General features: G+C 41.8%; 1 protein-coding gene across 8 annotated transcripts in view; it reads left to right on the plus strand.

Annotated features, from left to right (window-relative positions):
- Window positions 1-206: 206 nt before the first annotated feature.
- PPP4R4 (protein phosphatase 4 regulatory subunit 4) overlaps window positions 207-14846 on the plus strand; it is a 104162-nt gene continuing 89522 nt past the window's right edge. For all 8 annotated transcript variants that reach the window (XM_027520777.1, XM_027520778.1, XM_027520779.1 and 5 more), the window contains exons 1-2: window positions 207-491; window positions 1991-2064. In XM_027520777.1, coding sequence (XP_027376578.1) covers window positions 366-491; window positions 1991-2064 — 200 coding nt within the window. In that variant the 5' untranslated portion in view covers window positions 207-365. The remainder of the gene's footprint in view (window positions 492-1990; window positions 2065-14846) is intronic.

A 14846-nucleotide genomic window follows, 5' to 3' on the forward strand; every position in this document is an offset into this window, starting at 1 on the left:
TACTGCTAGGCGCGCACTCTGACGGGGCGGGGCGAAGGGGCGAGGAGGGCGGCGAGGGGAAGCGGCGCGGCAGTTGCGTCCGGCCCGCCGGCAGCGGGCGCCCGGGAGGGGGTGGGGCCGAGGCGGGCACCTACCCCGGCACGGCCCCGCCCCCACAGCACGCCCGCGCGCTTAGCCCCGCCCCCTCGCCTTGGCCGCCCCGCCCCCTCGGCGGCCGCGCTCCTTCTCCCGCCGCCCGCTAGCCTCCAGCCCGGCTCCGGCGGCGGAGAGCGGGAGAAAGTGTTGCTGGTGGGCGGCCGCGGGGCTGTGAGCGTCCGGCATCCCGGGACCGCTCCGGCCCGGGCGGCGAGGGGGCCCGGCGGTCCATGCATCCGCCGTCGCCCGCCGCCGCCGCCGCCGTGATGGATTTCAGTCAGAACAGCCTGTTCGGCTACATGGAGGACCTGCAGGAGCTCACCATCATCGAGAGGCCGGTCCGCCGGAGCCTCAAGGTGCGCCCCGGGGAGGAGGAACTGCCCGTAGGGCGCCCGGCGGCTGGCCCCTGTCCCGACCCCCGCCCGTTCGCTTCACGAGGCGGCCCGGGACCCTCTCAGAGTCCTGCTGCCCGCCCCCGCCCCCCTCAGTCCCCGAGGGCCGTGTTACCCTAACCCGACCCCTCGCGGGCCCCCTTCTTCGACGTGGCTCGGCTTCTCCCAGCCTGGACCCCCAGCCCTGAGGTACGGGCGCCCGGGGCCAGCCCGCGACCCCTCAGACGCTCTGGCTTTTCCAGTTGCCCGTTCCGGCCCGGCCCGCCCCGGGCCCTTTCCCCAACCCGGCCACCTCAGGAACGGCCCGCCGAGCCCCTTGGACTCGGGCCAGCCCGGCGTCCTCTCCCGCGCCGTCCCTCTCTCACGGCCCGGGGCCCCTCCGTTGCGGCCCCCTCCCCCTGGGCCCTGCGGGAGCTGCCCCTCGCAGCCGCAGCCCGCTGCCTCCCGCGTCCTCTCCTTGGGGCTCCCCCTCCCCCCGCTTCGGCTCCCTGGTGCTGCTACCCGGGGTTGTGGACCTAGTCTCAGTCTTCAGTTAACACGGCCCCGACTCTCCCCGCTACCTTTTCCAGAGATACCTCAGATCCCATTCCGTCCCCCCCCCACCCCCGTCCTCATCCGAGCAAGCCCAGGGCCCCCACTTCACCTCCCAACCCACCAACACCCATCTTGGAGTCGTCCTGCTCTCGGTCTTTAAAGCCCTCTCGACCCTTTGTCCCGATCTTGAGTCACCACGTGTCCCTTCCTTCCAGCCCCTCCAAGACTCTTAGCAGGGACCCTGCTCCCCAATCCCCTTAGGAGAGTCAGCCTTCACTAGGCAACCCCCCCCCACAACCTGCCACTAGCTCCCCCACCCCGCAGAGTCATCTTGCTTCCCGAGGCTCCAACCCTTACTGCTGCCAAACCTGGTTGACCGACCACCGCCCCCCGCAATTGCTCCTTTAGCTCTTTTCACTCCCACCTGCCGCAATATCTTTGATTTCCTTCCAGCCCCAGAGTTTATTCCCTTCCCTCCCCCAATCCAGATTTCGTCTTTCTCATTCTCCCTCCGCTGGCTGCAGTCTTCATCCCTACCCCCACCCCCGACCCCTTTTAAGCATTTCCTGGGATGGAAATGTTGGCAAAACACTCTTAGATATTAGAGATGAAAACTACGTACATATTTTACATATGCACATACAATTGATTTCAGCAAGGTTCTGAAGCCACAGAGTGTTTCTCAGGCTTCAGTCTAGAAGCTAGAAGAGTAAACAAAAGAAAAAAAAAAGCCCCAGAGCCCCCCAAACTCCACCACCTAAACCCGACCATTAGAGATATCTGATTTGAGGGTGGCAGACCCCTTAATTAGTTTTTGAGGATAATGCTTAATTGCGAAACTTTTTCATTAGTCTGTACTCATATAGGGTCCCTGGAGGCAAGACTTGAGCTGATGTTTGTGTGCATAATTTGTATTTTACACTTGACAGACACCAGAAGAAATAGAAAGATTGACAGTTGATGAAGACCTCAGTGATATTGAAAGGGCTGTTTATCTGCTCAGGTATTTCGTAAAGTCTTTTTGTGATAATTCCTTCTCTTTTCCTGTGGCAGCATCCACAAATGATTTCTGAAATGTCATGTTACTGTTATGTTCAGATTTGCTTAACCACTTGAACAGAGTGCTTTGCATGCACAGCACTTAATTATGTCATAAATTAGATTTAGATGTGGGCCTATGAATTTCAGAACTGAAATCAACTAAGGAACCTAGCTTATAGAATATTGCTTGAAGGAGGAACAGAACAACTCGTGGTTTGAGTTAAATCTTAAAAAAAAAAAAATCTTGCAGCTTTGGTTGTGTTCACATAAGAGCTGGTAAATTTAGATGACAGTTAAGAATATCCAGTGATTAATTTTAAGTTAATTGTAGAGTTTGAACTTTATATGGTATTTACAGAAAAAAAAATCCGCCAATATGGTAGTTCAGTATTTTTCCTCAGGATAACCTGTTTATATTGCTTTTGCTATGTGCGCTTTATAATTTTGCCTAAGAGATTTTAAAATTTGAGTCTACTCTCACTTAAGGTTCATCTCATAAGCTCTACAGAATTGCTTACGCCAAATGGTTATGACAATATTTATAAGATTTCTTTCAGCTATTTAAAAAATTGTGCTGTGGATTTAAGTTTAAAAGCTAATGTGAGCATTTAATGAATATATAAAAATACTTCAGAAATAGAAATTTTCCTAAGGTATTTTGTGTACATTGTTTTAACATTTTTCTTGCACATTTCTTTTTCCCCTTTTGGCAACTTAGTTTTCGCTTTTGTTTTCTGGAATCAGATTTTGAAAACTGGTACTATTGACCTCCTTGGAATATTTGCTATCCTTGTTTCCTTAGCTCAGGTCTGCTTTGCCAGTTTCAGGTGCTGGCAAGTTTCTTGTTCTTTTCTTGTTTTATAGATCATGTTTCTAGTCCCATGGTATTCTTTGAATGTTTTTTTTTTTTTTCCCCCTTTAAAAAAAAAAGCAACCCTCTCCTTGACTTCCATTTTCTTATTCTGACATCTTGGCTTCTGTTCTTATTTAAGTCAGAATTTTAGCATGCTTATAATTTAGACCATTCTCTTCAATAATTCTGTTACTTTAAAATGTTACCGGATCTTAGGCTTTGTGTCGATGTTGTTTCCGTTCCTCTTTTGGTGATTTATAGTAGCCTGCTCTCATCATTTCTATTTATTTTATTATTTAAAAACATTTTTGTATTGGAGTATGCTGCTGCTGCTTTTGCTTCAGTCGTGTCCAACTCTTTGCGACCCTGTAGCCCGCCAGGCTCCTCTGTCTGATTCTCTGATTCTTCACCCCAGAATACTATGCCGTGCCCTCCTCCAGAGGATCTTCCTGACCCAGGGATCAAACCAACATCTGCATTGGCAGGCAGGTTCTTTACCACTAGCGCCACCTGGGAAGCCACTTATTGGAGTGTAGTTGATTTACAGTGTTGCATTAGTTTCTGGTGTTATCTACCTATTTATTGCAAAATAAAATGATTTTATTTATGTATGAATTAGCAGTATGTGTTTTTGATGTTTCATAGAGTCATTGATAATTGTATAATATTTGAAGTACTTTATTCCTTAATGATGAACATATCCAATATTGTGAACAGAAGTTGTAAGCATCTGCCTTTTCCCACAATTCTCTTGTTTGGAGTAGGCAGACAACTGGTGAAAATTGGGTAAGCTTCTTTTAGCATACAGCAGTTGATGATGTGAAGTCACTGCCTACTTACTCCTACTGAATCCTCTCCAGATAAACGCTGGCTTACAATTAGGAAATAGAGAGTCTTGCTCTACTTACTTGCGACAGCGGATACCTCATTCTAGGTATCTGTGACAAGGCTTCTTTTTGAGGGTAGCTTATTTTCTGTTTTGCTTTTATTGTTAGCGAACCAGGTCGTCTAAATTGTCAGTGGTTCTCGGACACAGGACGTGAGTTTCACCCAATTCTAGAACTTACAAAGCCCTTACAGAGACAGATGGGGCCTCTCCTTCTTAGGCAAGAGAGTTTGGAAAGAAATCTGATACCTCCTTTAGTTTCTTGTGGCTCATCTACCTTGAAGGAGGTTTGCAAGGTGACTCCAAAGGCAAACACTAGTTTGGTTGTGCATGGGTCCTCCAGCCAAGTTCTTTTTTTGTATTCCTGCCATCTCACCCCCTCCTAGGGGAAAGTGGGGTTTCACCTTTAGGACAGCTTCTGAAGAGAGAACACGAGGCCTGCCTGAAAGGTTCTTTCTTCCCTGGGATTCAGGGGAAGGGTGTGGGATTGTCTTATGGACGTGTTCCAAACTTTGCCTCTGTTAAAGCTGTTAAAGCCTCTTGTCTCACGTATTGAGCCTTCTATTTTAAATGTAATGTATTCCTTTTTTTCCTATTTGTATTTCCCAATGCTATAAAATCTAATACTGAGTTCTTTTTTTTCCTATGATTTTCAGGTTTATTTTTGAGTACATTACCTTTTCCTCTGTTTTAGATATTCTCTACCCAGAATTTTCCTCCTTGCTTTTGAATGTCAGATTTGTTTTTTTAGTTGTCTTATTTTTGTATATTACATCTATTTTGGAGATTATGCTACCTTAGAATTCAGATTCAAATGTGTAAATATCAGTAGGAAATGCTTTATATTAGTGGGGGTTCTGATAGCATTTAAACTGAATGTAGTGTCTAAAAAGGCATTATATTGGACTACTGTCCAATGAAAACCAGATTACACTGTTCATTATCTTACCCTAAAATATGACAGATCAATTATTAATGTTGTTTTCATAATTAAGTTTAGAACATTACACTATTTGAAGATTTGACACAGATGATTTTGTGGTTTTGCATAAATGGGATGCTGCTGTACCCGTCTGTGGCGTTTAGCTGTGAAGCAAAACAGCTTTCCTAATAGTCACAGCTTGTGGCTTAGTCAAAATCATATCACAACATCTTCTAGTTCTCTCCCTTTGTGAGTTTGGCATATGTTTTAGAAGTGTACTTAAAGCAGGTGGATGAATTTGTTAGAGAAGGGTCCTAAGTTTGTATACTCTGTTTTCATTAGGTAAACCTTTACTCACATATCTAATTTCCTGCCAGATAAATTTCAGATCCTTAATTTGGCATAAGTGACTCCATCTTAGCTGTGCAATGAGATGTCCCATTAGGGCTTCAGCTTTTCTTTCTAAAAGCTTGATTGAGATGTAGTTCATATGCCATTTTTAGTTGAATGGTTTTGTGTTTTCACACAGTTGTGGGTTCTTTACCACAATTTTAGAACATTTTCATCATATGCAAGATAAACCCTCTACCTATTAACAGTCACTTCCCTGTTGTGTTGGTACTTTTGCCCGGTCTTCCCAGCCTTTGGGAACTAGAAGTCTACTTTCTCTATGGATTTGTCTTTTCTGGGCATTTTATGTAAATGAAATTATACAGTATGTGGCCTTTTCTGACTTTCTTCCCAAGGTTTTTCCTTGTTGTAGCGTGTGTCAGTGCTTTTTTTCTTTTTATTGCTGGGCAGTATTCCACCATAGGGGTACATCACGTTTTGTTTGTTCATTCATCAGTTGATGGACACGTGAGTTGTTTCCACTCAGTCTTTCCTTCTTGAAGCAGTCCTGTTGCTCTTTTCACTGTTACTCAGATACATCACGTTCATCCTTCACTGCTCTTCCCCTTCCCTGGAATACCTTTCATTTTATTGACACCTCTCCAGCATCTTCCATTGCCAGGATCCAGCTGTAGTCTTGAATCTTCCATAAGACCTTTCCTGTCTGCTGAAACCACATGGATCTCAGGCTTCTCTGAGCTCCCGTATCAGTTAGTGGCTGCATATCTTGGTATTCCTTAACGTAAAAGTGTGCATACATATTCTTCAATAGACTAAGCTCTTGGAGGGCAAGCTGTGTTTTATTGTTGTTGCTGTTTTGGTTCTTTCTTATTCTTTGCTGTGATATAAATATATACCTCTTAATGGAATAAGGTGTATTTATTTACTTATGCATCCGGGCCCATCACTTCATAGGAAATACATGGGGAAACAGTGGAAATAGTGTCAGACTTTATTTTTCTGGGCTCCAAAATCACTACAGATGGTGACTGCAGCCATGAAATTAAAAGATGCTTACTCCTTGGAAGAAAAGTTATGACCAACCTAGATAGCATATTCAAAAGCAGAGACATTACTTTGCCAACAAAGTTTCATCTAGTCAAGACTATGGTTTTTCCTGTGGTCATGTATGGATGTGAGAGTTGGACTGTGAAGAAGGCTGAGCGCTGAAGAAATGATGCTTTTGAACTGTAGTGTTGCAGAAGACTCTTGAGAGTCCCTTGGACTGCAAGGAGATCCAACCAGTCCATTCTGAAGGAGATCAGCCCTGGGATTTCTTTGGAAGGAATGATGCTAAAGCTGAAACTCCAGTACTTTGGCCACCTCATGCGAAGAGTTGACTCATTGGAAGAGACTCTGATGCTGGGAGGGATTGGGGGCAAGAGGAGAAGGGGACGACAGAGGATGAGATGGCTGGATGGCATCACTGACTCGATGGACGTGAGTCTGGGTGAACTCTGGGAGTTGGTGATGGACAGGGAGGCCTGGCGTGCTGCGATTCATGGGGTTGCAAAGAGTTGGACACGACTGAGTGACTATCTGATCTGATCTGATTTACTTATGTTAAGATGACCAAAAAATGCCTGGTGAATTCAGCAACTTTTGATTTTTTTGTTTTGTGGGCCATAGATTCAGATTTAGGGTGTATACTATTCTACCATTTACTGCCCGTGTGACCATGGGCAAGTGATTTATGGTTGTTAAGTCCTAGTTTTTTTCATCTGTTAAGTGGAAAATGGTAATTGGAGCCCCAGACACCAAATGGGAACCCAGTTAATATGAGTTTCCTTCTGTTTCCTGTGCCATGTTCCTAATTCCTTACTACTTACCTGCTCAAGGTACATTTCAGATTTTTAAAAGAGGATAGCAGTATTAATTTTACTTTCTAATAATCAGATAAAGTAACAGGCAAGTAAAGTATATCAACAGGTCTGTGATAGATAATCTATTAGCTTCCTTTGCTAATAATATTTTAGATACATGGTATTTTTAATAATTAATTATTTAGTTTTGGTTGCATTGGGTCTTTGTTGCTGCTCATGGGCTGTCTCTAGTTGATGGGACCCACTGTTTGTTGTGGTGCAGGGGCTTCTCACTGCAGTGGCTCCTCTTGTTGCAGAGCACGGGCTCTAGGCTCACAGGCTTCGGTAGTTACAGCATGCAGGCTCAGTGGCTCTGGCTTACAGGCTCTAGAGTGTGGGCTCAGTAGTGGCACACAGGCTTAGTTGCTCCACAGCATGTGGGATCTTCTTGGACCAGGGATCGAACCCGTGTCCTCTGCATTGGCGGGTTTGCCTCTTTACCACTGAGCCACCAAGGAAGTCCCCTTTGCTAATAGTATTTACTAGAATCTTTACATATTATAATTGTTTTAAACTGATGACAAGATCAGCCTGTTTAAGCAATATTTGCTATTTGTATTATGCATTAAATGTGCTTTGTTAATGTATCTAAACTAACTTTTATGTTGCTTTCTTTTACAGTCACTTTAAAACCATCTGTCACTTTGCACTGTGAATTTTAAAAAATTTTGCACTTTGCCTTTTAGGGATAGTCAAATAAAGTACATCTTTAATTAGGAGCTTTTTCCCTTCTGCGCTCCCCCCTTTTCCCCCCACTGCCCGCCTTTTAATTAAGAAAATAGTAAGTTCTCCCCCTAGTGAAAGCACAGACTGAGAATTCTGCCAAATCTGAAAATAAAATCCTGTAAACTGTGGCTGTTGCTAATCACATCCTGGGAACTCTTGCACTCAAGACTAGCACAAGGCAGCAATGAGACCATGAGGAAGAAAGAACTCCAGTAATTAGCTTTGCTACTGGCTTGCTTTTTGTTGTTTTATCTTTAAAAAGTACTTATCCCGTTTGCTAGGCAAATGGGAAATGTGTGAAAACTGCCTTTGTATGCTCGTATTTCCAAGAGCTTCTATACCATCACACTTCTTTTGCCTTTACTATTGTCTTGATTTCTTTTCATTTTTGATGCCTTTTGCCATTTAGTACTGTTTTGGTGAGGTGGGGTGCTTATGGGGTGTGTGAGAGAGACAGAGAGAAAGTGTGTGTGTGTGTGTGTGTGTGTGTGTGATGAGGGTGGAGGAGGTGGGTCTTGAGTAGCCAGGATTGCTTACCCAGTTTTCTCCACTGTTGTACATAAGAGACACATCACAACTTTTAATACCTCACAATTGAGATGAATAGTTGGTAATTCCTGGAGTTGGTTAATGTGGGGAATCATAAAATTGATACATACTTTCAGTATTTCATTTTAGTGTAAAAAATACATTTGTTTGCCAGAGTTTTGTTGTAGATCCATTGCCTTTTGAGTCAGGGTGTGCTTAACACAGTTCATAATCCTTTTTCTTGCATAAATACTTCCATAATACATTTACAGTGTCAAGGTCAGGTCTCTTTAAAGTTGAGAATTTAAAGATGCTTTTGAAGCAGTCTGAAAGCCTGTTTTAGATTTTTATGATCTTTTTTGCTCATCTTTTGCAAGTTGTCTTGTTCTTCCTAATTCAATAACAGTTTTCTTTGGCAACTTATCTTTGAGTTTTTCTAAAACTTTCAATTTAGTTGTCATAGAAACGACTCTTTGCATTCATATGTTTATGTAATATTTAATTAAATTATGTAATTTCAGTATCAAATAAATTGGGATAAACTGGTCTGAGAACAAACACAGCTGACTCTTGGTTACAGCTCACCTGGCTAGAACAGAAGCGTGTGGGTATTTCACAGAGCTGTCTATTAGCTCTAAGCTCTCAGCTTGCCTTTGCCAGGGAAGTGGAGAGTGTTGCTTAGCTGAGAGTCTTCTAACACCTTGTTGAGAGATATACGATCCCTTTTCAGAGCATGCGCTGTGATGGCCTTGCTTTATCCTTGGATACTCATAATATTCCTCTCTTGTCTCTGTATTGAGTTTGGTCTATGGTCTGGTCTATTCTTCTTTAACCAAAAAACAGAAAATAATGGATTAAGAATCTCAGTTAAAGAAGTACTGTCATAAACATATAGTTTGTTTTTTAAAACAAACTTTTGGAGGATATGCAGAAATGAGCTCACATCATAAAATACACAGCTTGTTATGCTTTCACAAGTTAAAAAACACCCCTATAGCCGGCATCCAGATTAAGAAACAGGATGTAACCTGTTGTCTCGTTGTGTTAGCCTGGCAGCCTGTCTTGTACCCTTCCCAGTTTCCCCCATTCCCTGCAAAGGGTGTCGACTATCCTAACATCTAACAGCATAGATTAGTTTGCCTGAGTTTGGGCTCAATATAGTAAGAACCATGGAATATACAGTTTTTTGTTTAGCTACTCTTACTCAACCTTTTAGAAAAGAGATTTGTTCATACTGTTGCATGGAGGAATAGATTGTTCATCCTCATGGCTGTGTGATATTCTATTATATGAACATACCATATATACTCTTGGTGGAAATTTGTTTTCAGATTTTGGCTGTTATGAATAATGCTGCTACAGACATTCTTGTACAAGTCTTTTGGTGAATATACACATGCATTTCTTTCTTTTTTTTTTATTTTATTTTATTTTTTTTACACATGCATTTCTTTTAGTTATGTTCACAGACGTAGAACTCCTGGTCACAGCATATGCATATGTCCTGCTTAGAAGATACTGCTAAACCATCTTCCCAAGTGCTTGCACAGTTTATACTGCTTCCAGCAGTGCATGAGTGGTCTCACCCTATGTTTTTTAGGAAACAAAAGTGACAAACTTTGTAGTACAGAAATTTCTAGTATATCAATAATGAACTACCTATGTAATAGCCCATATAATTATCTGTTATTCTGTATCTGATTTACTTATGTCATACAACTTTTTCTTTCCATGTAAGAGAGTTTCCATGAATTTTTACACTTAGTTTTTAATTGTGCTAGATGGCTTGGCTAGGAGACTCTTGGTTATTAGAAGGTCTTCTTTCAAGGGTGCCACCTCTCGTCGCTGTGCTTTTTAATGATTCCAAGGGTCCTATTTTTAAAAAATCATCCAAGTTATCCAGTGTGAAAGTGATGCACAGATTTCTTGCCTTTGTGCATGGAAATTGGAGGCATCTTCATTTTCGCATCCTAGGATAAGCAGGATTACTGTTTCACATATTCAGAGGCGTACATAATGGATTCCAGCTGTATGTCTCGCATCATCGCTGAGGCCTCATTACTTAAGTGCTTGGCAAACCCTGAACTCCCTGTTTTGGAAAAGTACTAGGTCTCTGAATCTAAGGGGTTTGGAGATTATTTCCCATCTCCTTTTGCTTATCTTTTGCTATGAGAACAACGATGGGAGGCATCTGTTTCTTTTTTTCCTATTTACTGGAGCTTCTGAAGGCTGTCTGTGACATCAGTGGAAAGCAGAATGCTTTCATGGGATCTGCAAGAAAAGCTTAAAAATAAAGAGTAAACTATTTTCATCAATGTAAAGGTGACCCGTATAATGTCATTGGGAAGACCTAGAGCTTAATAACAGGATGCAATTGTGAGAGATTTGAGCAGTTTTCATCTTGTTAACATAGCTGTTTTTGATCCCTTATTTAAATACCTACATGTGGGACTTCCCTGGTGGCCCAGTAGCTGAGCCTCTGTGCTCCCAATGCAGGGGGCCTGGGTTCAATCCCTGGTCAGGGAGCTAAATCCCACATGCCTCAACTAAAGAGTTCAGATGCCACAATGAAGACCAAAGATCCCACGTGCTGTAAGACCCATCACAGCCATATAAATAAATATGAAAAAATAAATATAAATAAATAAAATACCTATAGGTTTCTATGAGAAAATATACTATAAAGTAATGCTAAAACAAATGCTTGTATGAAGATTCAAATAAAATGCAGGTTAAGTTCTGTAACTGCAATGTACCTATATTATGGCATATAGATGTGTGGATGTTATAAATGTATATATATGTTTGTGTGTGTATATATTTATTTTCATGAACAATTAGTTCATACTGACACTTGAGACGTAGCTAAGTGAGGCACAAGGAGACTGAATTTTGTCCCCAAACTTATCTAATTAGTTCCCAGTAAAAATTTGGGGTTTTATTGCTTTACTCCCAATCTTGTTGTATAGTGGTTTCTTAGTAGTTACATTATTATTTAAAGTATTGACTCAACTAAGTGGTAAAAATCATAACTCTTAGAATTAGGGTCACATGAAGGGAATTAAGGGCTTCCCCAGTGGCTCAATGGTAATGAGGAGTGCAATGCAGGAGGCCCAGGTTCGATCCCTGGGTCGTAAGATCCCCTGGGGGAGGGCATGGCAACCCACTCCAGTATTCTTGCCTGGAGAATCCCGTGGATGGAGAAGCCTGGCGGGCTACAGTCCACAGGATCACAAAGAGTCGGACACGACTGAAGCAGCTGAGCATGCACGCGTGAGTGTTTCAGTGATCTTTAAATTTATACCTCTTTCAACATAGATATTTTGCTTTTTGCAATATCTTTTGCTGGCCATTGTTGGCCACCAGGTGTGAGAGGCAGGGAGAAAGTGTTCATTCTTAGTTCTTCACAGTCACCACCTTTTTGACTTTATAATATTGGTATGTAGTAATGATGTCAGAAATAATAGCAAAATCTATTATATTCTTGTATGCAGATGTGTCTTACAGTGTAATTTCCCCTCCAAATCAGAGATACTAATAATGGAGAAGATTTAAAATGCAACTAGCAATTACTTTAGAATAAATTTTATGAATTTAGGTTGTTGTTGTTGTTCAGTTCTAAGTTGTTTCCAACTCTTTGTGACCCCATGGACAACTGCAGCACGCCAAGCTCCCCTGTCTACCACCATCTCCCTGAGTTTACTCAAATTCATGTCCGTTGAGTTGATGATCCTTTCTAGCCATCTCATCCTCTGCCTCTCCTTTTCCTTTTGCCTTCAGTCTTTCCCAGTATCAAGGTCTTTTCCAATGAGTTGGCTTTTCGCATCAGTTGGCCAAATTATTGGTTTCAGCTTCAACATCAGTCCTTCCAATGATATTCAGGGTTGATTTCTTTTAGGACTGACTGGTTTGATCTCCTGGCTATCCTAGGGACTCTAAAGAATGTTCTTTGGCACCACAGTTTGACAGCATCAATTCTTCAATGCTCAGCCTTCTTTATGGTCCACGTCTCACATCTGTACATGACTTTGGAAAAACCGTAGCTTTGACCATATGAAACTTTGTCGGCAAAGTGATGTCTCTGCTTTTTAATGTGCTGTTTAGGTTTGTCATAGCTTTTCTTCCAGGGAACAAGTGTCTTTTTTTTCCCCATGACACTCTCAAAAGATTTGTATTTCATTCAAATAGACAGCACAACAGCAAACTGGGAATTCAAATTAAAATACAAGATATATCATCAGAGTATGGATAGAAATTTTAATTTCATGGCTGCCCTCACCATCTGCAGTGATTTTTGGAGCCTAAGAAAATAAAATCTCTCACTGCTTCCAGTTTTCCCCTGTTTGCCATGAAGTGATAGGACCAGATGCCCTAATCTTAGCTTTTTTTTTTTTTAAATTAATTTAGCTTAAGACACACAAAATATTTATTGAGTACTTGCTTTGTATTAGGCATCTCCTGGGGGATGAGTGGCATTGTACCAGCAAATACTTGTGTTCAAGGAAGTATTGATACTTGTATAAGGAAGCAAACACACTTTTCTTAAATTTTAGTAGAATAGAAGTCATCTCTAGTTAATAAGTATGTTGGGCATTGAGAAGGCAGTATGTAGTGTCAGAAATACTTTATATTAAGACATACCAGATTTATTCTCCGAGGCCGAGACTTGTTCATTTATCTATTGAGAAACCTAGGCTAAGTTTCTTATTTGGGCTCAAGCCTCCTAATCTAAACTGGGAATAATAAAACCTACATTGTAGGATTGTTAAGAAGATTTGGTAATGTATGTGGAGGGCAGAATGCTTGGTGTAGAGTCTTGTTCAGTAAAGAATAATTGTTCTTGGTCTTTTAAATAAACTGCTGGCAGTTCAGAACATCCTTTACTTTGGATGTATAGGAAAATTCCTATCCAGAGAATTCATGTAGTTATAAAATCTTGTCTCCCAGATGGTGCCCCTTTGCAGTTAATCCTCCACCCTGAGCCTGGGCAACAGATGATCTGCTTTTTGTCAGTATACTTCAGTGGCAAATTCTCCTGTTCTAGAACATAGGCATATGTTTTCCTATCTCTTGGCTAATGCTTGAGAATGGAATGCTGGTTATTGGATGAGTATATATTTTTTCATTCAGTTCTTTTGAGGTATAATTGATGTCAAATAACTGGCACATACTTCAGCCATACAGTTTGATGCATTTATATACACACACATGTGTGTGTATATATATATATATATATATATATATATATATATATATGGGCTTCCCTTGTGGCTCAGCTGGTAAAGAATCTGCCTGCAATGAGGGAGACCTGGGTTCAGTCCCTGGGTTGGGAAGATCCTCTGAAGAAAAGGCTACCCACTGCAGTATTCTGGCCTGGAGAATTCTATGGACTGTATAGTCCATGGAGTCGCAAAGAGTTGAACATGACTGAGTGACTTTCACTTCATATATATCTACCCCCATAAAAGCATCATCACCATTAAGATAATGAACACAGCCGTCACTCCTCTGTGTAGTTTTGTGTTCCTTTGTAATGTTCTTTCCCTTCCTTCTCATTCTTTCCCCCGCTCCAGGCAACCACTGATCTGCCTTCTGACACTACAGATATGTTTTCAATTTATAGAATTTTATAGAAATCAATCATATAGTAGCTACTTTTTCATCTGGCTTCTTTTTACTCAACATAATTTTCAAGTTCATTCATGATGTTGCATGTATCAATGGTTCATTCCTTTTTATTATTGATAATTCCATTTTAAAGATATAGTCCATTTTGTTTATGCATTCACCAGTCGATGGAGATTTGGATCATTTCTAGTTTGGGGGTATTACAGACTAAGTGGCTGTAAACATTCATTTACGGATCTTTGGGTGGCCATGTGCTTTCTTTCCTCTGGTGAACAGCTGGAGAGTGGAATGGCTGGGTATATAGTAGGTACAGTGTATTCTTAAACTGCTGAACTGTTTCCAAGTGATTGTACACTTTTACATTTCCACCAGCATTGTATGAGAGTTTGGACTGCTCAATATGTATACTTACTGATACTTGGTATGAGCAGTCTCTTTTTGGTTTTAGGCATTCTGGTGGTATTACCAGTGCTCTAGAGTAGTGGTAGTCATTGTATTTATAATTTGGATTTCCCAAATGATCAGTGGACATTGAGCATCTTTACATGTATTTGTGAGTCAGACACATATATCTTGTTTGGTAAAGGTATATTTAAATCTTTTGCCTATTTGTTGGATATGAGTGCATGCCAATTTGCTTCAGTCATGTCCAAATCTTTGCGACCCTGTGGACCATAGCCCACCAGGCTCCTCTGTTCATGAGAGTCTCCAGGCCAGAACACTGGAGTGGGTTGTCATGCCCTTCTCCAGGGGATCTTCCCGACCCAGGGATCGAACTTGTGTATCTTAGTTTCCTGCATTGGTAGGTGGATTCTTTACCACCAGTGCCACTTGGGAACTTCCTTTAGTTGGGTATGTGCTTTGCAAATATTTTCTGCCAGTCTGTGGCTTCCTTTTTAATTTTTCTAAGTGTACCTATCTTTTAGAGAGCAAAGTTTCTTTGCTTTGC

The sequence above is a fragment of the Bos indicus x Bos taurus genome, chromosome 21, assembly GCF_003369695.1.
Source record: "Bos indicus x Bos taurus breed Angus x Brahman F1 hybrid chromosome 21, Bos_hybrid_MaternalHap_v2.0, whole genome shotgun sequence".
In the NCBI taxonomy this organism is placed as follows: domain Eukaryota; kingdom Metazoa; phylum Chordata; class Mammalia; order Artiodactyla; family Bovidae; genus Bos; species Bos indicus x Bos taurus.